General features: G+C 39.5%; 1 protein-coding gene across 4 annotated transcripts in view; it reads left to right on the plus strand.

Moving 5' to 3' along the window:
- ETV1 (ETS variant transcription factor 1) overlaps nt 1–24,888 on the plus strand; it is a 68,264-nt gene that overhangs the window by 16,412 nt on the left and 26,964 nt on the right. For all 4 annotated transcript variants that reach the window (XM_054192406.1, XM_054192404.1, XM_054192405.1 and 1 more), the window contains 3 exons: nt 17,929–18,058; nt 19,636–19,824; nt 23,690–23,937. In XM_054192406.1, coding sequence (XP_054048381.1) covers nt 17,929–18,058; nt 19,636–19,824; nt 23,690–23,937 — 567 coding nt within the window. The remainder of the gene's footprint in view (nt 1–17,928; nt 18,059–19,635; nt 19,825–23,689; nt 23,938–24,888) is intronic.

The following is a 24,888-nucleotide window of genomic DNA, read 5'->3' on the forward strand; positions in this document are numbered from 1 at the left end:
TCAATTATGGGTTGCTATTAAACTTCAATCAGTTTTCAAAAAGCAAACATAATATATATATATATATATTTATAGTTAGGTGTGGGCTTTAGATATCATGAGTGAGATCAACAGCTAGCATAACTTCATGCGATATTATTGACGTTACTGCGATTATGCATATTTCTGCTAGCTAAGGATCCAGCATGTCAAGCTTCCCTTTAATGCTTTAAGCTTCAGTTTACCTGTTTAAAGTTGAATTTGTTTTGTTACTCCATTGTGTCTTCTGGAAAGAGGTTCTTCCTACCATAATAACCTTAGAGATGTCTGCACTTCCAAACCTTTTCTTTCTTGTCACAGCATCCAAATCCCCATCTTGTCCATCTTGTATTACCTTTTTATTAATTTTTTTTTAAACTTTGAATACCTATCACAAGGAATCTTTTTGTAGTTTAGCTCAGAGTGAGCAGAATGAAGAGTAGATAACAACTAGCCTGTTCGGGTGAAATTTGAAAAACAAATTGCAGTTTAGTGTCTTGTAACCTTCTACTTTCTGCAATGACTGAGCTTTTTGAGTTCTAAGGGAGAAAAATGTTTCAGAAAGATTTTTTTCGGCTTGCAATTACACTGGAAAAATATCACAATCGCATATTAAATAGTGTAATTTTCTTACTCGTTCATTTCCATTCTCATAAGAAATAGAAATTCCACACAAAGAGGGAGGAATCACTTTTACAGGCATTTACTTGGACATTCTGTGTTAGGTGGGGTGGTTTTGCCCCGTTCTGAATCTGCTTCCACACTTCAGCTGACCTGTTTGCTGTATATCCAAGTTACTTCCCAATGAGTCTTATTTTAGCAATTACATCAAAAGTTGTGTAAAGCAAAAATGGAAAATCTGTTTCTCCAAAAAGGTGAATGATTGTGGGTTGGGTTTTTTTGATTGTGTGGGTTTTTGTGTTTGTTTTTTTTTTTTTTTTAATCAGCATTCTGTATGTGACACTTTTTTCCAAATTCTTCCCTAATTCAAAAGACTTGGTTAAGCTGTTTTTCTGTCCTTACAAAGTCAGCATTCACGTGTGGAGAACGGTGACCTGTGTTAACTTCCTCAGATAAGGTTTCCTATTGTTTCAAGTCCATTTTCATGTACTGAGGAGGAGCCAGATCCTGAACGGGTTGTAATCAGTGGCGAGGCTTTCCGATACTGTAGAACAGCAAGGACTTTCCCATCTAGGAGTAAAAATGAATAGAGTGTTCAGTTTGCTCGAAGTCAATAGCTGTTGAGGTGAAGATTGCTTGCTCCCATTGTTTGGATGGTTTCTATGACAGACACAAGAGGAAGTAGGTAGGATTTGCTGATGTTTAAAGGATGTAGTTGGCAGAGAAAACTTGGTATTGTCAACAGTACACTGATTTGTAATTCGACCTTGGTACAATTGGTTATAAATGGGGATTACCCTGCACCAAACCAGATTGCCTGGTGTCTTAATAGCATAACTGTGTTTTGTTTTGTTTTAATAATATGTATTTACGTTGGTCTGTTCTTCCAGAGTTTGTTGTTTGTTTTTTTCTTTTTCCTCTTTTGCCTTAAAATGTAGATTACCCATTTAAAATTCATTATAAACTCTTGCTTTTTGCTTTTTATTTGATATTGAACTTCTGCTAATGAGGATTTGTGCTGTGCTTCACCTTCTTGATCGGTTTCCTTCCTTTTCTTTCATTTTGTTCCTGTATTGTTTCCCTGACCATCACAGCCTTAACTTAACACTGCCAAGGGGTAAATGTTAATGTTAGACCACGGCTGTTGACAGTAAATGGGAAGGACTGGCTGTAAAATCCGTGCTCCTCCATGTCTGATTAAACTTTAAGATAGGAAAAATACTTTTTTAGTAGTGATTTTGTCGCTGATCTTTCACGACCTTTATTCTTTCTCTTACCTCTGGGTTTTTTTTTGGGTTTTTTTTTGGTTTTTTTTTGCCTCCAGGTTTAGCAAAGGAGTTCTTTCAATGTAGATGCCAGGAGCCTTAAATTATTCAGGGATGTGCTTTTTAGATGCTCTGGCTTGCGATCTTTAAAAGCCTGCTAAAGAGAGATTCTTTACATAGGCTTCAGGTAGCTGTATTCTTCTATCATTTTAACTAATGGCTTAGGATATTCCAAATGCAGTTTAAATGAGGAAAAGCTTTAGTATTTATTTACATGTTTGTAGTATACAAAATCATGTCGGGTTTTTTTTGTTTTGTTTTTTGTTTTTTGGGTTTTTTTTGCACTATCAGGTGAGAAATGTTCTGTTCATTTTATTTTCTTTCTCTTCTTTTGGTGATATAAATTTCAAAAGCAAATTTCAGATCTAGAAGAGTTTTCTGTTTGCTTTAGTATAGCAAGAGCTGCTGAGCAATTGGTAGAGGTTAATTTTCACTTATTTTAACATCTTTTGGAGGAAAAAACCCACACACAATTAGAACAAAGCAGAAAACACCAGAATAGTGTAAGTCCTGATGGGCATACTGAAGTCAAAAGGAGATCTGTTTACTGGGTTTGTTTTTGTTTATGATGCAGAATAGTTTAATTTTGCGGCTTCTTGAAAAAATTTTAGTGGACTGAAAAAAAAGACAACTTTTTTTTTTTTTAACATGATGATTCACTACATAGGCAGCTGGTATTCATGTCTTGCTAGTGCACGATGTCCTAGAAGTTGCAGTTGGTAGTGTTTTGGTTTTCTGTGCGTGGCAAGTTGCACACACCAGCTACTGTGTTTTCAGCGTTTTTTTTTTTTTTTTTTTTTTTTTTTTTTTTTTTTTACAAATTGCTTTTTTTTTAAGAGTCTGTGTGGCTGGCGTCACCTTTTCTTTAAGTGTAGCTGTGCCAGTGTGGCACTGCAGCAGGCAGTCCGACAAATAGCCTACAAGGTGGTGCTTATTGTTCTTGGTGCTACTCCCTGGTAGGGCTTTCTGCTGCAGCTGTGTTTTGTTTCTTGCCACTTGTCTTGAAACTACTTCCTTTCGTAGGTCAGACGTTGTCAAATACAGAGACATTTAGTTATTTATTAGTCCATGCCCGACTGTGACGGATTCTTTCTAAAGGGCTGTGAGAGTCGGGGCTCGGTGGCTTGTTCCTGCCCTTAGCTTTGCATGACCTTGGGCATGTTGCTTAACATCTTTGTTTCTGTGTTTGAAGTAGGTACAGAAATGCATGTATCACTCTGCTGTGAGATACACGGCTTGCTTAATGATCACTTATCTAGAGATCTCAAAAGCATTTTACAAAGAGAGTCCAATGCAATTGTTGTTGTAAGAGCTGGAGAGGTCAGGCTGAGGAGTCGATGCTGACCACCTTATCTCCCTTCATAGTTGCCTTAGATAGCCTCACTTCTTTCATTGTGTCCCTGAGCACTTGTTTCCTTTGTTTAAAGCAGGACTGAAACTGTTACCAGCTGTTAACTTTTTTTTTTTTTTTAGTTCTCATTCAAAAGAAATTAGGAATTGGTGTCTCTCGGAGAACTTTGTGGGCTCATTTTGTGGTTCATCACCGGGCATTAGCTGGTGCTAATAAGGATTTTTTTCCTCTTTCTTCCTCAAGAGGATTTTTGGAAATATTTAAATCTGTCATAGTCGCAACCTTTTCCATAATTGCAAGGTTTAATTTTTGAAGAAGTTTTACCAAAAGGCAGACTGTCGACCGTAATGCCTTTAACTTGTGATCTTAATAGTAGAGAATTTGGGGGTTTGCTTTGATGTTACTAAGCAGTTTCTGTTTATTTGCTTTTCTGCTTTTATTTTTATACTAAATTTCCAGCTTTGAAGGTTCTCCTGGATTGTAGTAGTGGTAGCGGCTCACAGATTGTCTAAGTACTGATGCTGGCCATAGCACTGTGAAACAAATGACAAGACCCCATTGAGTACGCAGCTTTTGATTTCTTAAAACTTTTAAAGTGGAAGCTATTCCTGTCAGAGTTCCCTGCATGCTGTGATGTGAATTTTATTGCTAACGAAGAGGTACCTCTGGGCCATCCCAGCAGAGATAGCAGCTGTATTATGCAGATGTTGCTCAGCTGCACGGGGCCGCTGTGAACCTGATGGTCTCCGTGCATGGTCTCTCATGCAGGGCATGCAGGAGCCCAGGCAGGTGAACAGGGCTCTTCTTGTGGGGTTTTGTCCCTCTGTCTGCCCCCTGGCATTCCACTGGCGTGTCCCTGCTCGACCAAGCTGACTTACTTTCCTTTCCTCAGAACCCCATCCTTGTTTGCTGTTTTATTGCAGATTAAAGGCTTAGGTTGCATGTGGAGGTTATCAGCTAATGAATAAACTTCAGTCATCCTGTCCTGTGATAAATCTGTCTCGTAGATCAAAGATGAAGCATGTAGACCTTTTTTCTTTCAAATGGTAATTTCTTAAGGCTGTCAGATCACTTCCGAAATTCTGTTTACATAAAAACAAAAACATTAAACATATTTTATTCAAAATGTTGAATTTTCAGTTTTGAAAAAAACCTTCCGTTTCCTCTCTGAGGAAGCCTTCCCTCCTTCCTTCCCTGTAAGGACTCAGTGAAGATCCCATCTGTGGAAATACAGGCGAGCCTCACACTGTAACTTGTAGTCAAGGCAGTATTTTCTTAACACTACAGTTATTTCTGTTTTAAAACAGATAGTTGTTTAGTTAATTTCATCAGGAGTATGTATATGTATTAGAGCATCTGTTCAGTTCCAGTTGTATTAAACAAAGTATGCAGAAATTTTTTTCAACTGTATTTTCACACAGAAACCAAACAAGGCAGATTGAAGGCTCTTTGTGATTCCATACTGATACAAAGCCGTTATTCTCCTTACACTGCTTTCCACACAGGGTTTCTGCAAAATGTGTTTTGTATTCCAAGAGCAGCCGAAATAATGATTTGAAAATCCATAAGCTCGGTGATGACGTAAAATAAAGAGGCAGTCTGCAAGCTGAGACCATGCACTTCTATTTGCTTCATATGTTTCTTTGGTTAAAATGTATTTACAGTCCGTATCGTTTGTTTGGTCTTTCAAATTCTCCTTGCTACCTCAGCAACTGCACACAGAAGTCAGGCTCTCCCACAGGCTGCCGTGAAGTTTTCAAAGGGTAAAAAAGGGAGGAGAAAGTGACAGTCCTCAAAACATCAGTTAAGCATTGGAGTGTCTGTGACACGTTCGTGTCATGTCGGACTGGTAGTGCCAGCCCTCTGTAAGCATACAGGAAAAATAGCCCTTGTTTCAGGCTCTGTGTCCTTTTTGGTTTGGTCCTGTGCATTTCAGTACTGGGAAGTAATTATGGTGGAGCCAAGTATAAGCTGATAAATATGCATAAATAATGACATTTCTTATTTTTTTTCTGAGTTTTAGAAGTCATCAGTGTGTTTTCTAGGAGTGATCTAAACCTAGTCTAAACTAGTAAATGGAAAACTGATTGCTTTTTCAAGGCATGTGCTCCAGGCTTTTGCCTGAGAAGGATTCTTTTCCTTTCACTTATTCTTCATGTTCTCCTTGTCTTTGATACATTGCCCTTACCCATTTCTGGATTATAGTTTCACCTTGATCAGGTGAATAGAGAAGTGAACTGTCTTGGTAAAGGATATCTTTATTCTTCCATATCTATTTGTTCTGTAAACTGAGGATTATGCATGTTAGAAAAGAGTGAATCATTAGCAACTTTATTTCTGGTTGTCTTTTTTCCCGTGGCTGTTTATGAACTTATTCAGCAAATGTGGTTGCCAGTAAGTTAATGTAGTGAAATATTTTTTAGCAGTGACATTTACTGCCAAGTCCTGCAGTAACTGAATAGGAAGGTTACTGACTGGCCAGGTTTTTCTCTTTAAATTTATATATTATGAGTCGTCATCAAGGACATCTGAAAAATTACATGTGCAGAAACAATTCCCAGTCTTGCTAATTTGATCCTCTTTGCTCAGATGTTCTTTCCGTTCTGCTTCTAATGCATACCTAAAAAAGATAAACAGTTTAATTTTTTTTTTAATACTCTGTCTCCATGCTGAAACTGAGTGCAATGTTTCTTTATTAACCCATCCGTAAATAAAATTTCACATGACCCAAGCACTAACATAAATGAAGACAAAAGAGACTTTGAAAAGTGTCAGTGTTCAGTGAAGAGGAAAAGTTTCAAGCATTTGGGATTAGAATTTGGAACCTGGATTTATACCAGTGTACGTGTATATGTACACAGTATATACTCAGTGTGTACATATGTATACACCTATTTGGTATGTACATGTATGTATATATATGCATACATGCATGTAAGAAATATACGTGTTGTGTAATTGTCAAGTCTTACTGATTGCAGGCACGTGTAAAATAATGATACAACTTAGAAAAAATGTGCGGTGCGTGTATCGGTAATGTACATTCAGTGGGAGTCTCGTATACACTGAGAACGCTTTAAGTAGTGGCAAAAGCCTTAAATACCTGTGCTGAGAACCAGAGCCTGGTTGCAGGTGGTCAAAATTCCACCGGCTCCAGAAAGAGCACTTTGCTGAGAGCCTTTGAATATCGGGCTACTTCTTTAAGTCCTGAATTTATGTTCCCAGATGTAACCACTCCTGACAATGGCTTCTTTGTTTCCCTGTTGAATCAGTGATAAAACCTGGGAGCTGAATTTTATTGTTGACTTATTTCAATGGCCCGCACCTTTTCCAGTGGAGACTGCGGTTTTTGCAGTGAGTTTTTCGTAGTGAACTAAAGATTTAGATTTCAGCCTTGCTTTACTGAACTATAAACTGGGTCTGTTGGAGTTGCCTTACTGGTGAGCATTTGTGAAAATGTAACATCGAAGCATGAAGGACACGTGTATTTAGAGTGGTGACAGTCTTGTTTTTCCAACGAAGCAAACAAAAATCCCATTAGCTACCCTGAGATAGTATATACTACTTTTATGAATGTATACATATTTTTATTGTTAAAGGCAAAATCAAATTAAAAATAATCTTCTCAAAATGCAGTTTTGTTCCTTTCAGTGCCTATCACTGAGAGTTGCTAAAATAAAAACAAATTGTAAATAACCTTTTAAGTTAGTTGTTGTAATTCATGCTAGAGAGAGCTCGCTGTCTAGTCCATTTCATTATTTATTGGCTTCTCTTGCTTTCGCATATTCTGGAGTAGCTAACTGACAGACAGGCATGATTATCCTTAAGGATAATCTTTTATTATGATGCTCTTTTATTTTGAGGATATTCCTATTTTTACAGGGAAGCAAACTGAGACAGTGGTTACGAATCTCTCAAGGTAGGCTCCTGAGACCCAGCTATTTCAAACCAAAAGGAACCTTCTGACACCGGTTGTTTATGTTACGATCAACAAATGGCAGAACCGGAGATTAAATCCAGTTTCTTTCACATTTTGTCCAGCTGCAAGCACAAGATCAGCAGCCTTCTCATCTAGAGCTGGCCATTAAGTCTTGTCATGAATACATCAAAAAAGAACAACAACAACAAAAATAACTAGATTGATGTAACTTGAAACTTTTCCATAAGAGGGGAAACGAGGCAGAATCAGTTCCTGTGTGTTTTTTGCTGTGGGCATGCTTTCCTAAATACCAAGTTGATGATACCTTTAAAACAGTAAATATGAAAAATAAGAAATGGTTTATTTTAAAGCTGCTTGTTACTTCCGGCAAAAATACTTGTTATAATTTCCAAAGTTTTCTTCGTAATTCTGTTTCTACAAAACCTTTTAACATCCAGACTCAAAACCCTCAAACTGTAGATTCACCTGAAGTGGAAAGTCAGTGTGTGTGTAAAATGCTGGGACATTATCTCACTTGGATATTTTAGTAATGGAAGTTACGTAGTACTTAGCCATTGCCTCTTGCAATTTAAATTAAATTTTGGAAATTGCTGCAAATGGAAATCCTGTCCTCAGAAAAGCACACAGGCCCTGATTTAGTGGCCAGCTCTTCTCTTTGCGTTTAACTTTATTGATAATTCCCAGGTAGGAATACAATTTAAGTTTTCTCCCAGGCTTGGTTTGACATTAAGACCTTCCTCTTTAGCAGGAGCTCGGAAGGTGGATCGCCTGTCCTTGTACCTTGTTGGATACATTAGAAGTAACTGGAGGAACAAATGCCCCTGATCTCCTCCCAGGGTTTGAACACCGAAAGCGAATGCAGATGAAGAGCAACCCCGTTTCTCTGTGGGGGCCTGGAGGTTGCAGATTCAGTATAGTGGCATTGAAAATTCTTTAGGTTATTTTTTTTGCCCCCCCATCATTTTATGCTATCCATGGGTTTTAGATCAATTGCTACAGAGCCCAGCTGCTTTAATTTTTATTCGGTTACTGCTTCGTCCTCCAGAGAGCCCTAAGCCTCTGTTTATTTTGGGGGTAGGGGGAGAGGGAGAGCTCTTCCTCCTGCCTCACCTACTCTCCTCCGACATCAGAGCACCTCGGTTTGCTCCTCCTAGCTTAATGCTCCCTTCCTCCCTCCCATCAGTGTTCTGCAAATTTCCGTGTATTCTTCTTGGAGTTCTCCAGTGTCTGTGGCATTTGTCAGCAGGTCGATTTTTGCCTTGGAGAGGTACTTGCTGGGAGGCAGAGCCCCTCTGGCAGTACTTTCCCTTCGACCGCCTGCGGTGGTGGATCTCCTACAGCCGGACAGGTGACTGTCCTGGAAAGGAAGGACTGCATCAAGGGGACATAAATCAGAATAAACCTGTGCCCGTGACAGCATTTCTGTGAGATTGCTGCTTTCAGAGGCTAAGAAACTGTGTTGGTAACTGCAGCTCCCCCTGCGTGAAAATACCTTCTAGACAATTCTTAACTAGAAGCTGAAATGTTTTGGGGGTGGAGGAGAAGAGGGGTCAGCTAACCAAAACTGTGTCAAAATGTTCCTTTGCTTGGGGGTAGAAGAATAGAGACAGTCTTCTAACACAGCGTGGCAGTTCAGCCGGTTAGCAGCTGCCCAAATATAGTGTCAGTTTACGCCAAAGGACCTATAGTGTCCTAACAAGGTGTTTACTAGCAGCCTCTCGAAAAGTTTGCCTTGGGAGTAGGTTAGCTTTTATTGATATTTACTGAAAGCTTCCCTCCCCCTCCCTCCTTCTCCCCCTCCCTCCTTCTCTAGCCAGGTGGCTTACCCTTTTGGGTGGGCTTTTTAATTTTCGCTATACTGAACGTACTTGCAGACTTCAATTTTCAACTGGCGCAGTCCTTTTAAATGAGAAGCCAAGTGGCTACAAATACCTGAATTATCTCAGTGGTGCCTTCAGCACTTCTAGCAGCAGAAAAGCTGCAGGTGTACCCTCAGTAACTCTAATGAGCATTTCAGAAATTGCAAGTGTGCAGACAAGCAAATGAGGGATATCTTGCACTAAAAATGGGGATTTATAGCATTGAACCCATTATCAAGCTGTGTGGGTGCAACCTCTAATATTGTGCCTCCTCTTCCACACTGGCTGGGAGCCGCCACCTCTCAGGAAGGCTGCATCCGTTGTGGCAGGGGGGTCTTGGGTTAGCTGCCCAGAAATAGCAAAACTGGCAAAAAATTTTTAGTGTCTTAGCACACAAGCTTTAGCAGAGCACATTTCAGTTAAAGAATGGCATTTATTTCCATTTGTGAAGAAGCATCTAGAAGAATCTCTTTGCCGAACAGGCACGGGAGCATCATGTTTAGGAGTCAGATAAGCTGTGCTGTAGGGAACTGGCATGTGTCCGCATTAGAATGATGATCTTGTTGATCACTTTTCCTTGTGTACAGATGCCCTCATATAAACCTGCTTTATGGATAGCGCCGCAACTTTGATGTGCTGTAGCTACAGTGAATCTGTCTCTATTCTCTCCTTCAACCTTTTTTTTTTTTTTTTTTTTTGCTTTACCTGTTATTCTTCACCTGTTCAAAAGGCTTTATGTTAAAGCCAGATCATAGTAAAGATAGGGAAAAATTATGGTGGACATATAGAATTGACATAATCTAGAGATGAACAGGTGATTCAATGAATTTAAAATTTATTTTCATCAATACTTGATTTTTGTCTTTTAGTCATTAATCTGTAATGCTTTTTGCCCTTTTTTTTTAAAAAAAAAAAAAAGGAAAGGAAAAAAGCCCCCTCACTCCAAAGCAAGAGGAAGTTATTTTAACAAACAATGTTTGTTAATATGGATGCATTACTGCAGATTTTAAGGTCCAGAATTTCCCAATATTGGTTGTAGGAAAATGTGCTGTTATTTTCCATCTTGAAACTCTGTAGTGTTAAACAGGAATAAATTCCTGTGTTCAGTGCAGTTCATCTTCACCTGTTTGCTACTTTTTCCTAATTCAAATTCAGTCTCAATATTTTTTTCTTCTTGTACCATGTCATCTGAGAACAGTCCATGTAGACTTTGAGGATAAAATCCCACAATTTTGGGCTGTCCTTTATTCTTCACACACACACACACACCCTCCACCCCTTCCCACCCCCTGAGGATTTTAAAGACTATACTATTATGTAGCATTTGTGCAATGCAGTATTCAAGTAGACCGTTAATTGACATGCATGGTATTGTGTGCTTTAGGCTGGAAGAGAAAATAAGCAATTTGCTTCATTTTGCAGAGTGAGTTCTAACTGTTATTAAAGTGCATTTGTAGTTGCATATTTTCCAGTAAAGGTGACAGATTACTTCAAAGCTGGTATTTTCTTTTTGTTAAACAAGGTTCTCAAATAGATCCATCTTGCCCACGTATTCTATTCTTGCCAGTTGGCTTTGAAAGCTTGTGCTTGGGCTCATCGTTCAGAACTAGCTTCCAAAAAATGAGGTCCCATGCTGTTTCTATCTATTGAGCTGGTAGGGGCTGGAAGGATCTGATCTGAAGCCAAGGCGAAGACTGAATTGATGGAATCATATCTAATGGCCTTGCCAAGTACTGCCCAGTTATGAAGTTCCACTTTCTGGGAAAGAGCACTGAGACGAGGGGTGGCAGAGCATTTGCCATGATACCGGCTATCCTCAGATTTCCTTCCCTGGACTTAGAGCCAGGCCATCATGTAGGAAAAGACTAGCTTTTTGCTGAATGCATTTTTACACATTTACGTCTTGTTCCTCTCTTCTGCATGCTGCTTTCCCATTTTCTCCTCAGTTACGTATATGCATTTGAAGAGGAAAGAGCTTACTGCCCTTTATTTAGGGTATTACACATATTTTGACCATAGGTAATGTATCATTGCAGAGGGACACTGGCACATCGGTATACTTAACTTCCATTTGACTTTGTGCACGCCCAAACACGCACACAGTCTCTGTTCCAGGTGAATAGTCGCCACTCAGTGGGACTAGTTGGAGGCCAGTTGTCTTTAGGGCCGAATTCAGCGTCTTCAGTGAGTTATAGTTTTCTAGATGCAACTATAAAACGGAGAATAATACCAAGATCGTGCACTTCTTCAAAAAAATACTGGACAGGATTGCTTAGATTTTTTTTTTTCCTCACCTTTTCTAGTAGCTTTCGTTTGTGAGATAGTGAAAGCTCAGGTCTCTTGTCTATGTTCAGTTTTTATATAAACAGCCAGGATATTCTCTGAAACCGCAGTGATGATACACATCTGTGTGTCAGATATCCAATTTGTCACCAGCTTCTTCCAATATCTGGCAGAGAGCAGGACCTAAATGAAATCCAGTTGACTGGAACTCAGCTAAGATCTGATAGAGGTGACTTTGATAGATCAAATGGCTGAAGAACTTGGTGGAGTCTGTGTAGATGTAATCTGTTCAGCCACTTTTAAATCAGTCCACAGCCTTCAAGTCTTGCTCATCTTTGCAGCTGTTGCAGTGGTCAGAAACAAAAGGGGTTTTTTTGCCATTGTCTAGGCAAGAGATTGCCTAGGGTGAAAACAATTGCAGATCTTGCCTCGGTCACCCATGCTTGCGGTTACTTCTGTCTTCAGCTGTTGCAGTGGTCTGTATGTGTAGGCTTTAATTCAAAATCATTGGGAGCAGTTTAGCTGGAAAGCCTTGGTTACCAGCCTTTACTGTCTTTCCATCCTCCTAGCGCTCTTCATCTGTCACCTCTCCAACATGATGTTTTTATTTCATTTTTTGTTAGTATATTAGGTTGCCTGCCGCATTCAGCTGCAGCAGCAGTAACATCCAGAGTGTGAAGGAATGGTCAGCTGAGTCCAAAGATTACCAGTAGAATTTCTCATCTTAATGTATAGTGGAATGAAATGAAAAGAGCACCCTGCTTTGGCATCCCGTTGTCTTTAATCAGATGCCTATTAAATGGTTGTTGAAATTCAAGAGTGCAGCTCTCTACAAAGGTTTGTGACTCAAATCAAAGTGATCTGGAAATAATTAATCAATAAATAGCCTCCAGAATGCAGAAGGCTATTGTTCTATAAGTTAAATACACATTTTTGAAACCTCTTCAGAAAAGATGTATAGAACCTGGCATTCTCACTTAGAAGGTCATATACAAAGTATTTAATTTCGTAGCTCGCTTCGTCAGATATTCAAATACCTATACTGAATGTGTGATTAAAATGGTAAGTAACTGTTACAGAAATAGGGCATTTCAGCCCTCATATAAACCCTTGATGTTGTGTTTGGATTTTTTTTAAATGTCTACTGAGAAGAGCACCTGGGTCATTGCTATCACCTGAGACATAACCAGCACTTTACCCTCCTTGATGAACAGTTCAATAAACTGTTCGTTTATTGAAAGTAGATTTTTTTATTGTTATTATTAAAATGCCTACCTGTTGTACTTACAGCATAAATAATTTGTTTGAATCATCAGGTGAGTGCTGTTAAGTTATAGTGAGCGAGGAAAATTGCAAAAACACGAATTAGGGTCCCTGTCCTTAAGTGTATTTCAGTTTGCATTTTGATAGCAGTTTAGAAATGTTATCGCCTGTTTTGTCACAGACATAATTCACATCTTTCTTCAGGCACTGTAAACAAGAGAAATGGTTTAATGGCTCCATAAAAGGCACTCTGTGCTGATAGCTGAGATTAGACCCTTTAGTAATGGATTTTTGTGTGTTGGGGGAAGGGGAGGGCTTGGCAGAGGTAAATGTACTGGAAAAGAATCTTGGAGAGACTCTGATGTATCTGAAGTGCCTGCTGCATTTCTGTGTGTATTGGGAGATAGATTTAAAGTGTGACAGTATTGGCTTTATCAGTACGGGGCCTTCTCTTCTTGCTTTTGAAATTTCGCTGAGTATTAAATCGGGTCACCTCAATCAGTCTAGCACCTGGAGTTGTAGTGGTATTTACTTAAATATTTTTACATCTTCTGTCTCTTCATCTTGCTGTTACAAAAATCAAATCCCCTCTATTCAAATGCGTTCAAGAAATCTCTCTAAACTTACATTGCATATTACCAGTTTTGCCTCAATCGATCATAAAAATGAATGAATTTATTTACTAAATGGGGTTAAGAGGGTGATTTGAGAGCATAAATGTGAAAAGCAGTTCCGAAACATGCAGCAGAAATGTTCAGGGCACTTCATGTTACTGTGACTTCTTGTTTACTTTCTTTTCTCTGCAGGTACACAAAGTCCTCAAATTTAATACACAGGAATATAGTATTACTTAGGAGACATTGGAGTTCACTAGCACAAGCAAGGTTGCTGCTGTCGGTTTATTTTATACCATATAGTAAATGCTCTTGCCCTACAAGTGTTGATAATGAGACGTCTTTGTCTCTTTGGCCAGTGGAGTCAAGATTGCCCGCCGCTAGGCAACGTCATTGAATTACCAGTAATATTTCATACCTTCTAAAAAAATATATTTAAATCAATTCTTCAGAAAATAAAAATCGGATTTTGTTTTGTGTTCTGGGCAGGAATCTGAAGTTTGAAAATTAGAAAATAACTTTTTGTTGAAAGGAGAAATGACTTGCAATTTCACATAAAATGTTCCTTGTTTCTTCTTCTTCTTGAATAAACAGCTCTTGAATTGAAAAGTGTTTTAAACCATTGTTTTTATATTGGATGCAGTGCGTTTCTGGGGCTTTCTTGAAAGAAGCGATTCAGTTCTATCTGTACAGAGGTGGTACATTTCCTGTTTCTCAGGATAGAAAGTATACAAATCAATTTCCTTTGAGACAAAATGATTCCTCTTTTAACTTCAGAATTTCTCATAAAATTGTTCTTCATTTTGGATCTTAAACTGGGTGGTGTTATGAACGAAATATTTGGGGATTAGGATGTTGACAGATAGCAAAGGAGAGCAGCACTTCAAAACTTGGGGTAGCAGGTTTCACCCTGTGTTTTTCCATGTTGGGTGCGAGTACTTCGTGGTGAAATTATTATTGTTTTGTGTAAAATCTAGGTCTGTGCAACAGCGCATTATGTATAACATGCAAGCCCTCTTACTCTGCAGGTATAGATAGATATATTTATGCACAGGGAATATGCATACGGTAATGTGTTATACCTTAATCAATTTGCTACAGATGGTAGCAGTCCTTCTGCTTGCCTTATGTCTGCATGGTGGCTTGGGAGGAGCTCCGGGCAGGCTCTGCGGAGTCAGTCCCTTCTGACACCGATAAGCCTGACTTTCCCCAGTAGTTGAGATGAGGTGTTGAAGCCATCCATCTAAATACACGTTGTAAGATTGTTTGCCTTTCAAGTTCGGAGGTAGTTATCTGTAAGTAATCACTCGGGATGAAATCTTGGCCCTTGGTCACTTCTTAATAAGATCGTTATTAAGGCAGAGTGTCCCTCACTTTAATAGGGTTGAGATTCAGTTCTGGGGTTAAGTAAAATGAATTTGCCATCAGGAAGAAAGAAGTGGTGAGGAGCTGGTTGTTTGAAATGTCATTTTGTTAATTTGGATGTGTTGGTAGCTTGGTATGCTGCACTAAAATTAGATTGTATAAATAAGCAACCTTGCTCTCCTCAAAAGAAAACAGCTTGAAAACATAATATAAAATCCAGCTTAGCAAAACGTGGTGTATGTTTAAAATCTGTTTTAATAGTTGCACTATAAAATGAGTGTCACACTAAAATGAAGAGCGATGGGGGGAGGGTTTCAGTGATGATATAAGAACTGTTCTGAATGTTCGAAATTTTATAGTTGGAATAAGTCTGTCATCTTCAGCCACACTTAAGGTGTGGTTTGAAAGGTCAAGGAAGCCCCCCCCCCCCCCCCCAAAATGCAGTAAGTATTTTTCTCAGGCTGTCTTTTTCCCTCTTTGCCTCTAAAAGTGTACTCTTAAGGAGTTAGAGATAAAGCTTAGCATGGTGACTGTGTCAGGGGATTGCCCGAGGAAGGCTTTAAATTTTACAGCTACATTATCTTTCTGGCCGTAGTTAAGATAAAGATCTAATATAAAATCACTTTGGACTGTAATGCTTTCCCTAAATGAAATGAAGGCGTTAACCTACTTGATTTGATACACTTTACCCTAGCTTATAAAGCTGGGAGGAAGGTGAGGTAAACTTTAATTAAAACTACAGCACAGATGCCTTCTAGCTCTGTGCCCTGTACCTTGCTAGGACTGTACAGTAAGCAAAATAAAATGTACCTCGCAGCCGAGGCAGCAGGCTGGAGCCGTGTTCAGTGAAAGTAATTTAATTAGTGTTGATCATGACTCCAGATGATGGTGATTTGATAAGGAATAATTTAGTACTTAACAGCCTTTTACATGCACCAACTCCATGTGGGAAGGTAAAGCAAATTGCACAAAATGAATGTGCTGCTTTCACTTGTGCCTGTGCCAGTGAGCTGGAAAACTGCCTGTTAGCAGACGTTCAGGCTCTCGGCGCTGTGATGAAATACCCAGCCAGTTCTCCGCGCAGGGCCGTGGTGTGGGAGTCTCTGTACTCCCGTTATTTAAAAATAAATAAGGGAAGTAATTTTTCATAACAGATTAACTCCGAGGAAGTAGCAAAGTTAAAATAAAAAATAAATTAAAAAAACAGAGCAGCGTGTGGCCTTTGCGCGAATATGTGATACTGGCTTTAAAAAAAAAAAGAGAGTCTTGTTGCAGTTGTCCTTTTAATTCTCTGATTCAAATCAAAAGAGATTGCCTGCCTTTGCGTCGGAGCTGCCGTCCTGGAGCTGTGGGGCCCATCATATGCATTAAACGTGCGCTGCGCATTATCTGACCGAGACATGCAAGGAGAGTCAGCAGCAAAAGTTCACCAGCAAAAACCCGAAACAAACTCCTGGATGTCAGCCTGCTTTACGATTCCGGTGGAGAGCTGACTGGGCTGCGTTTCGCTGTATTATTAACATTGAGAATCTTGATTCAAGAAGTCCGTATGGTCTTCTATTTTAGTGCCATTTCAGACAGTTTTATTCAGAAGGAGTCCTTTCCTTGTTGTGACATTCACCGCTTTTCACCTCTGCTTCTTAAGTTCCTGTGCTGTGCATATGTATTTGTGTACCTGTTTTACTTTCTGCTTTTCCTTTGTAATCTTTCCACATAATTGACTGTTTTCCAGCAAATATAATAGCTGGATAGCAGTTTTAGAGACAATTCTTGTGAGTTTAGTGAAAATACGTGGCAAAAGAACACAGTGTTATCTTGCAGAAGTCTCAGCTGAAAGGCAATGGTAGAAGCTGTCACGTAATAGGGTACGAGAGGACCCGCTTGTGCAAGAGGTCTCTGAATGTGGGAAAACCCGTGGTGAGAATCTGGAACCCAGATCTCACAGATACTTATAAATCGGAGTTTATTGGTTCTGATGCTCACTTCTCAGACAGCATTCCATTTACCTCCCCCTCGCCACCGACCACGTGCCTGTGTATGCAGGTGCATTAGTATCGCAAAATCTCTAGTACGTAACAAATTGTCTTTCCTAAGTTCAGGTGCAAGGGAAAGGGCAAGATGCTACTTGATGGTCTATAATAACGGCCTGATTTTGTGCCGAGGTTCTCTAACTGTGACTGTTCCACGTACATGGGTTTCCACGGAGGCACAAGTGTCTGTGTCAGGCTGGAGTGTGATGTTCAAACCGTGGTGTTTTGGTGGCAACATCAAAAATCAGTGATAAAATTAATCTCCGAACTCTAGGCTTCTCAGAGTTCAAAAATGTATTTACAACCTCATTTTAATTAAAACTTGAAGGGTGTGTTTTCAAGCTGTTACATACCTGTCTTTTAGTCCTTTGTCCTCCTAGCCACTTACTTTAGATTTGTCTATGTCAGGTGAACTTTGAATTTTGTTCCGCTTTAATTTTGGTTAAGGTCAGAGATGAAATAAGGAAAGTTGGCTGGCTTAAACTAATACGCTGGTTAACCTTGTCTTTACCTTTGGCCTTTTTCTTAATCCAGACCAACTTGTGCTTCTAATTAATACTGCGTTTCTGTCACACTCCCTCTGTTCTTTTTACCTTTTAAAACAGTATGATTAATTTTTTTTATCAGTTTGTGTCTATATTACATTTACTGTTGTCATTGGTGAGGCCAGGATTTTATCTTGTGTGTTTTTGAGAAAAATTACTGAAGCCATTTCTTACGTGTTTTTTTTTCAGGTGTTCCTCATAATCCAGTTTCATAATTTTCACTGCGAGTTTTCATGCATTCTGTGGGACAAAAAGATTACTGATCATATCCTTGAGGCTGATATATGAGGAATTTATTTTGGTGTCATTTGTGTGGCACTCTTTGAAGTGAACTACTATTGCATTTATAGCTAAAAGCTGCCTCACTAATATTACTTAGAAACATTTGGTGCCTGGGAAGTATTTTGCCTCTGACAACATTTACAGTAGTTAAGCCAAATATAAGTGGGCTGTTATTTTCCTGCTAATGAGATGGGATCCTGGCCATCGTTCTATTAAACAATAAAAGTCCTAATAGCCAATGCGAAGGATTTCTAGTGTCTATTTTTCAGTTGACACCCGAAGAAATATTTGAAATGTTTATTTCCTATATTGTTTTTAGTATTACAATGGTTTAATTAATCATGTGTTTAATTAGCAGTGTCTAGCTTACTTGAGAAAGCTCATTGTTAATATTGTACTTGGGTTTTAATTACGTTTCCCTTCTCTTTCCAGTGGCTTTTCATGGTCTCCCTGTGAAAATCAAGAAGGAACCCCATAGCCCGTGTTCGGAACTTGGCTCCGCTTGCAGTCAAGAGCAACCATTCAAGTTCAGTTATGGGGAAAAGTGCCTGTACAATGTCAGGTAAAGCAATCAGGAGCACGTTTGCAGTGAGAACTGCTGATTTAAATGAGGACTGACTAAAGAGTAATAAAACCGTAATAGAGATCTTATAAAAGTTACCTCTTCAGCAGATAACAGACTGATGAGATAATGCATTTAGCTGATGAATGCTGATGGAGTTGTTTACAGTTTTATCAAACACTTACATAACCATTTTAAAGCACTGTTTTTCATCAAAATGCATATTCTCCATTCCTTCTCCATGGGAGATAGCCAGTGTTTAAAAACCCAGGCTGCAAGTGTGAAATAGAAGGAAGTAGTGCCTTGTTTTCTGCAAGTTGTGTTGAAAGTACTTTCAAAATGCATTACACACATTAGGAAAGAGAGATCTGTGTAACAGCCCAGAGATTGGCAGGTCTGAGCAATGCATTAGGTATTTGACAAGTTTTGCAGATGTTATATGTGTGTATTCATGGGTGATTACAATTTAAAATAGTATTTCATTAGGCTCTGCATCTTTGTTATCTGTTCCAAAAGCAAGTTGTCTTCTTTTATAGGGGTAGATAATAAAAGCTTTATTTATTTGTGGGTGGTGGAGGGGCTTGATACCACTGCATTCGTAATTGACTTTCTTTTGGTTTGCACTTATGTGTCACTCCTTCCTTCAGTGTCAGCAGTGAAGGTTTTCTTATTGACATTTCAGTCTATTTTAGAATCTTTCATCTAGCTTGTGAGGTTTTATACTCATTAATGTACCACCAACACTGCTAGCACTTAAAGCATTTACATTTAACTTTTTGGATATGAGAAGGGAAAAAAGAAAAAAAAAAAAGGACGGGCACCTTTGCCAGTCATAGAGGAGTGATTTTGATTTTAGAAATCAAATGCGTACATTGATGGATTTGATGGGTGCTAGGGGACCAGACAGGAAAGTATGTGAGTTCGTGCTTACTATCTGCCTCGTGTCTGCATTTTTCCTGTTTAGAAAGAGGGATGATCAAAGTGTGCTCAAGTCCTTTCCCGATTTGGCACACCTTTGAAAATAGCACTATGTATTTGCAGGACCAGCACTTTATTTTTGAGAGAGGGGGGGGGGAAAAAAAACCTGTCGGGAGAGGCTGCTGACATCCTAATGTGGGTAGCTAAGCCAACATACCATTGTTTTTCTGGGTCAGATCCCTTCCCTCTAGCTGTATTGTTTTACTGTCTCATTTTGTGGTTTGTGCAAGCTCTAAAAGAGTCTTGACAGGCACTGCCGGCTCTTTGTGCTCTAGTCCAGGTGCTTCTACTTTTATGTATTTTGTATATCTCCTGTTAGAATGTCACTGTAAGACTGAATCCTTTAAAAATACATTTCTGTGCCACAGAGAGGAAAATGCTGTGTTGAACCACTTGCCTCTAACATGATTTTTTTCTGTGCTCTTCTCAATGTAAAATAGAGAATTTTACTGCCCTAAACTGGTTAATAAGGTAACTATAATAAAAAACTTATAAATGTGGCACTTGGAGTTTGGGGTTTTTTTTTGGATGTAGATGCTACTTTTTTCTTGTTGCAGAGAAAATAACCTGACTTTTCTTTCCCCTTGCTTTTCTGCCAGTGCCTATGATCAGAAGCCACAAGTGGGAATGAGGCCCTCCAACCCACCGACGCCATCCAGCACTCCTGTGTCACCACTGCACCATGCCTCCCCAAACTCAGCTCAGACTCCTAAACCTGACCGGGTTTTCCCTGCCCATCTCCCTCCATCCCAGTCCATTCAAGACAACAGCTTCCCTATGGACCACAGGTAAAACACAAAACAGGCGAGGGACCCATGCAGAAGGCATTTCAGTTCTGGTCGCAAGTCCATAGGGTAGCGCTGGCTTCTTGCCCACAACTATTCCCGTTTAGGGTTGGGGGACCGAGGTGAAAGCCAGCAAGGTTCAGAGTGTCAGAAATATGTGTGTTTTCTGAAAGGCTGGCACCCGACTTGGTAGACTTCAGTAGGAATTTGTATTGGCAGTGACAGGGTTTTAATGACCTGCTGCTTCTCTCTTGTGAGGGTGACTATAGCGTGCTAGATAATCTCGTCTCGGCTCCCTTTCCCACAAAAGGTTGATCCAGATGGTCTTTCAAGGTCCCTTCCAACCTGGGCTGTTCTGTGATTCACTTGAGGCAAATAAACCCTACGAGGTAATGAAGTCACTAGCAGGCGTGATCATGGCTATAAATATCTGGCCTCTTGCTAAGCAGTTTACCTATCTAAGAGATAAGTAGCCATGTTATGGTGTTCCTGCTTCAGAATATTCTTTGGAAGGGTGGATCATTTTTCCAACCCCTTTTGAAATATAGCATTTCAAACAAGCTAAGATGCCAACATAAACTGTGCTTAAATAACATTAGTCTGAGTAAAAGCCACAAGAGCTAGAGACTAGAATTAAAGCTTAAACTGTCCTTAAGTCACCCTGTTTTGTTTTGATATGTTAGAAATCCCCAGACAACTGACTTTCTTAGCTCAGTTTTGCAACAGATAGGCTCAGTGGACTTCCCTTTTTTTTTTTGAGAGCAAACACTTGTTTGTGGAATTGTGTTTATTCTAATCTTTGTGGCATGAACCTGTTTTTGTCTGCTGTGTTGTGTGATTGCTCTGAGAATTTAAAGTTTCAGCTGTATATAAAGACGTGTATATAGTCAGAAACTCGACTTAGCGCTTAAACGTTAGCAAATCAAGAAGCACCTGAAAAGAAAATCACAGTTGTTGGGAGTGCGATTTGTCTGCTTCTGCTCTAATAAGGGCCATTATCTCCAGGGATTTGTGGAGATCGCTTCTGAAGGGGGTTGCTAAGGTTTATATTGCTGTTTTGTGCTCTGCTGAGATAGTTCTAAATATCGCACGAGGTTCTCTATGAGCTCTCCTGGCGGTGAGGAAACACTGAATTGGCCCCTTCAGCAGCCATAGTCACCGTCTTTTCTCCCTCTGTGCACTGTGGTCTAACCACGCAGGCCCCCAGTGAAGCCAAGCAGCAGTTTTGATTACAGGATGGTGGATAAATGTCTTTCTGTATATACACCAAAGTCAAGTTGTCAGGAGACTGAAATCTCCAGAAGCTAAATGGCTTCTGGGCAGAGAGCAGTAATAAGGTTTTTCAGATGAAAAAATCTTTTGGTTTAGAGCAACTTGTAAAGAGAGTACTGCAGCTCTATGATAGCCTTAATTTGAGTATTTATAGAGATTTCTATACATCTTAGTATATTTTTCTATACCCATAACACTTGCTCTGCATAGGCTTTATAGGCTCTTTACATGATTTCCCTCTCCCCGTCTTTGGTATTTGTGTTCTTTAGGGCATTTTGCACTAACCCTTCCCTTCCATGAAAGAACGTGTGTGTTCTAGTGAAGTCTAAAATAGCTGACTCAGGCCAAAAAAAAAAAAAATCTCATTTTTCTCCTTTTTTTAAGAAAGGCACAATTGTAGTGGAAGATATTTTTCCCCCCTTTTTTTTTTTATTTATTGTGAATCTTCTCACTTACAGTTGTTTGAAGCAAATGTGTACTTCATATTTTTGTGAAATTCAAATCTTCCTGATTTATAAGGTGATAAGGTACTACAATCAGTGTATTCGGCAAATGTCAATTAAACAAATGATCTATGTGCATGAGTTCATATATAAATCTATAACTGAAGGCATATTTCTTTGGAACATGCATTGATGGCATAAGATAGCGTTAGTATCTAGAACATACAGCCCATACATCTTTATACAGGGCATGAATATATGAACGATAAGTGGTCCTAACAAGTACCAACAGGAATCAAATCCACTTGTATAAACAAATGGCTTGATTCCATACAAAGCTTCCAGTACAACAAGTATTATTAACTTCCTTTGAGGCTTTGTGAGTGAGCCTGTTTCTTATTTTAACTTCAAGTTGCAATTTTCTGATTCACTCCTTGACAGTTCTTAATGATAATTTCTGCTTCTTTTTTTGGCTAATGAAAAAAGGAAAAGAGGGAAATGAATGCAGTGCCAGTCAGCCTAACTGTTTCATAATACATTTGAGTTTCTAAGTTTATTTTCTGCAGGTGTAGGTGGAATTGCAAAACCCAGTGTTACAGTGCAGTACTCTTTCTATTGCAAAATATAATATTTGCAGCAGCATTAAAAAAAAATTCATTTTGTCTCCACTGCTACATTGTAATGGTTTCTATCTCTGTAACTCCCACAGTATTTGTAATTAAGCTATGTCAGTAAATATTTGTCAGACCAAGTTCACAGCAGTATTATGACAGACGTTACTGGAGTTTAAATTGTTTCTGAAACATGTACTATGTATGAGTTGGTAGTCAAGGACTGTATTGTCTGTGCAATCAAACCGCTGCATTCTTCTTCACTCACCCAGTTTTCTTCAGGAGAATGTCTGCTTTTACTTGCGTGATCCGAAGTCGGATCAGTTCCAAAGTACAGAAAGTTGAAGAATGATTAATTCTTTTTTTTTTTTTAGTGTGACAGTAAGAAACAACTTGCCGAGAAAGGCATACGTTTCTTTCTTTTTTTTTTTTCTTTTCGAAGTGTGCCTTGTTCATGATGAGTGATAACAGGACTACTAAGCAGTTTGTTGCAAGAACATTGCATCTGTTGTGGATTAGTGCAGACACAATATTACTACAGTGGTGGTTACCACTACTGTGGTAATCTGCAGGAGATGACAGGAAGACTTTGTGCAGTTCATCGGGGCACGGTGGGAAAATAGCATCCTTCTCTATGTTCTGAACCTGCAGATATCCAAGTAATTACATTCAGGCCTTTTTGATTCAGGGAGAGATGTTTTGTGGAAGAAGCAACAAGGATAGGTTCTTGAGTAGTGTTGCATGTAAATGAAGTTAATTTAAAACTGAATTATCAGATTTTATGCCTAGTGAAGAGCATTTGGGAGTAGCGAATGGCAGGGTGGCTTGTATGGATGACTTCTTCCATGTAGAAATGACCAAGGGAACAACTTAAGGCAGGAGGGGAATTCTTAGGCATTGTTTCTTGTAGCAAAAATTTGCACCCTCTCCTTTTTCTGGGGTGCGTACATTCCCTTCCCATCAGAGCTGGAGTGCAGTGCCAGCCTTGTACGTAGATCTCCCACAGCGCTATCCCTGAGAGGACAGAACAGTGGACTTTTAACCTGGAGTGATTCCAGATGTTACGGCAGACAATACTTTTTATTTGAAATGTTTGTGTTTGTTGTGGTCAGAATGGTTTCCATGTAACAGTGAGAATGGCAAGAGTAAATTAGAGTACAAGCAATATGTTGCTGATACCCGTGAAAGAACAGAGAACTCTGAGCCTCCTTCATGTTACTGTGGTAGGATGTCAGTCTTTCTGCTGGTTTGAGGCTGGTGTATTTCCTGTTTGCCTCTTCTGTTGAAAGCAGATATTGAAACCAAAGAGGATGGTGGTGGGGACAGGTCTTAGAGTTGGTATTAATAGGGGGGGTCCTTTTGTTTCTTTGCTTGTTAATGTTCTACAACGCGAGGGATCCTGATGGGAGCACCTGGCATTATCACAAGCAAAATGTTTGCTGCTAAGAAAGTGATACAGCCACTAATCATGACCTGTGAAGATCTTCGGGAAACGGAATGTAGCTCAAGTCTTTTACATGACCTCTCTAACTTGTGTCCTAGATTTCGCCGCCAGCTCTCTGAACCTTGCAATTCTTTCCCACCTTTGCCTGCAATGCCAAGGGAAGGACGTCCAATATATCAGCGCCAGATGTCTGAGCCAAACATCCCTTTCCCGCCTCAAGGTTTTAAGCAGGAGTACCACGATCCAGTTTATGAACACAATGCTATGGTTGGCAGTGCAGCCAGTCAAAATTTCCCCCCTCCTCTGATGATTAAACAAGAACCTAGAGATTTTGCATATGATTCAGGTAGGTGAGACTCTCGTTTACTTCTGCACAGTAAAATAAATGAGTCCAAGCTAGTGCTATTGATGTTTTGATCATGTGAATTGAAACTTGCTCTTTTGGCTTCTAAGTCTCCTGAAGTAATTTGTGTCTGATTCAGCTTATGCAGTAGTAAGATTGCTACATAGTACAGCATATCTCCTGCCGACAATGCTTGCTCTGCAAAGAATTTCCTTTTCCAGAACTCTCTGTCCAGACAGTGCACAGGTTAAAGAAAAAATCATGGGTGCAAAACTAAGCTTTGCTTAAGAGGGAGCTTGTTCTGTACTGCCTCATCTCTGACCTCTGAATTTGTGTGCTCCATTTTATGAGCTCTTTCATTTATCTGCCAGAAATAGAGGACTCTCTCTCCTCTTGCTTGCACTACTTTAAATCAGGAGTAACTCCACTGAAGTGGGGTTTATACAGCTATAAAACCAATGAGGGAGAAGAATCAGCCAAATTGGTGTCGGCTTCTCAGTTTGTGCATACTGCTGTGTTTTGTGGAGGTGCATAATCTGTGATGCCAGGTTGCTGATGTAGAGAATACGCTGTTGCTATTAATAATGTTTATTATGATTGTGCTTATAGGGCAAAAGGAATGGAGCCTTACTGCTCTATGGACAGTACAAAACAGAGGAGGTGGTGGCAGCGCCTGCTCTCAATAGCTTCTGGTCAAAATCGAAAGATAAGCAGTAGAAAGGATAAAAACACAAAGCAAGGGATTAACGTTGTAAATGTTTGCCACAATTTAAATACAATATTTATATTGTACTTGGGAAAAGAGAGAGAGAATTAGGGAAGCAAAAAAGGAGTTTAGCGATGAGTAGCAAGTAACAAGGAGAAGGAAGCTGGAAGGGTGATATGGAGAGAAGCTGAGGCTAAAACAGCATGTAGTGGGCTAGGTGGGGTAAACGGTTGATCAGTACCGAGGTG

Source organism: Rissa tridactyla, chromosome 2, assembly GCF_028500815.1.
Source record: "Rissa tridactyla isolate bRisTri1 chromosome 2, bRisTri1.patW.cur.20221130, whole genome shotgun sequence".
Lineage (NCBI taxonomy): Eukaryota > Metazoa > Chordata > Aves > Charadriiformes > Laridae > Rissa > Rissa tridactyla.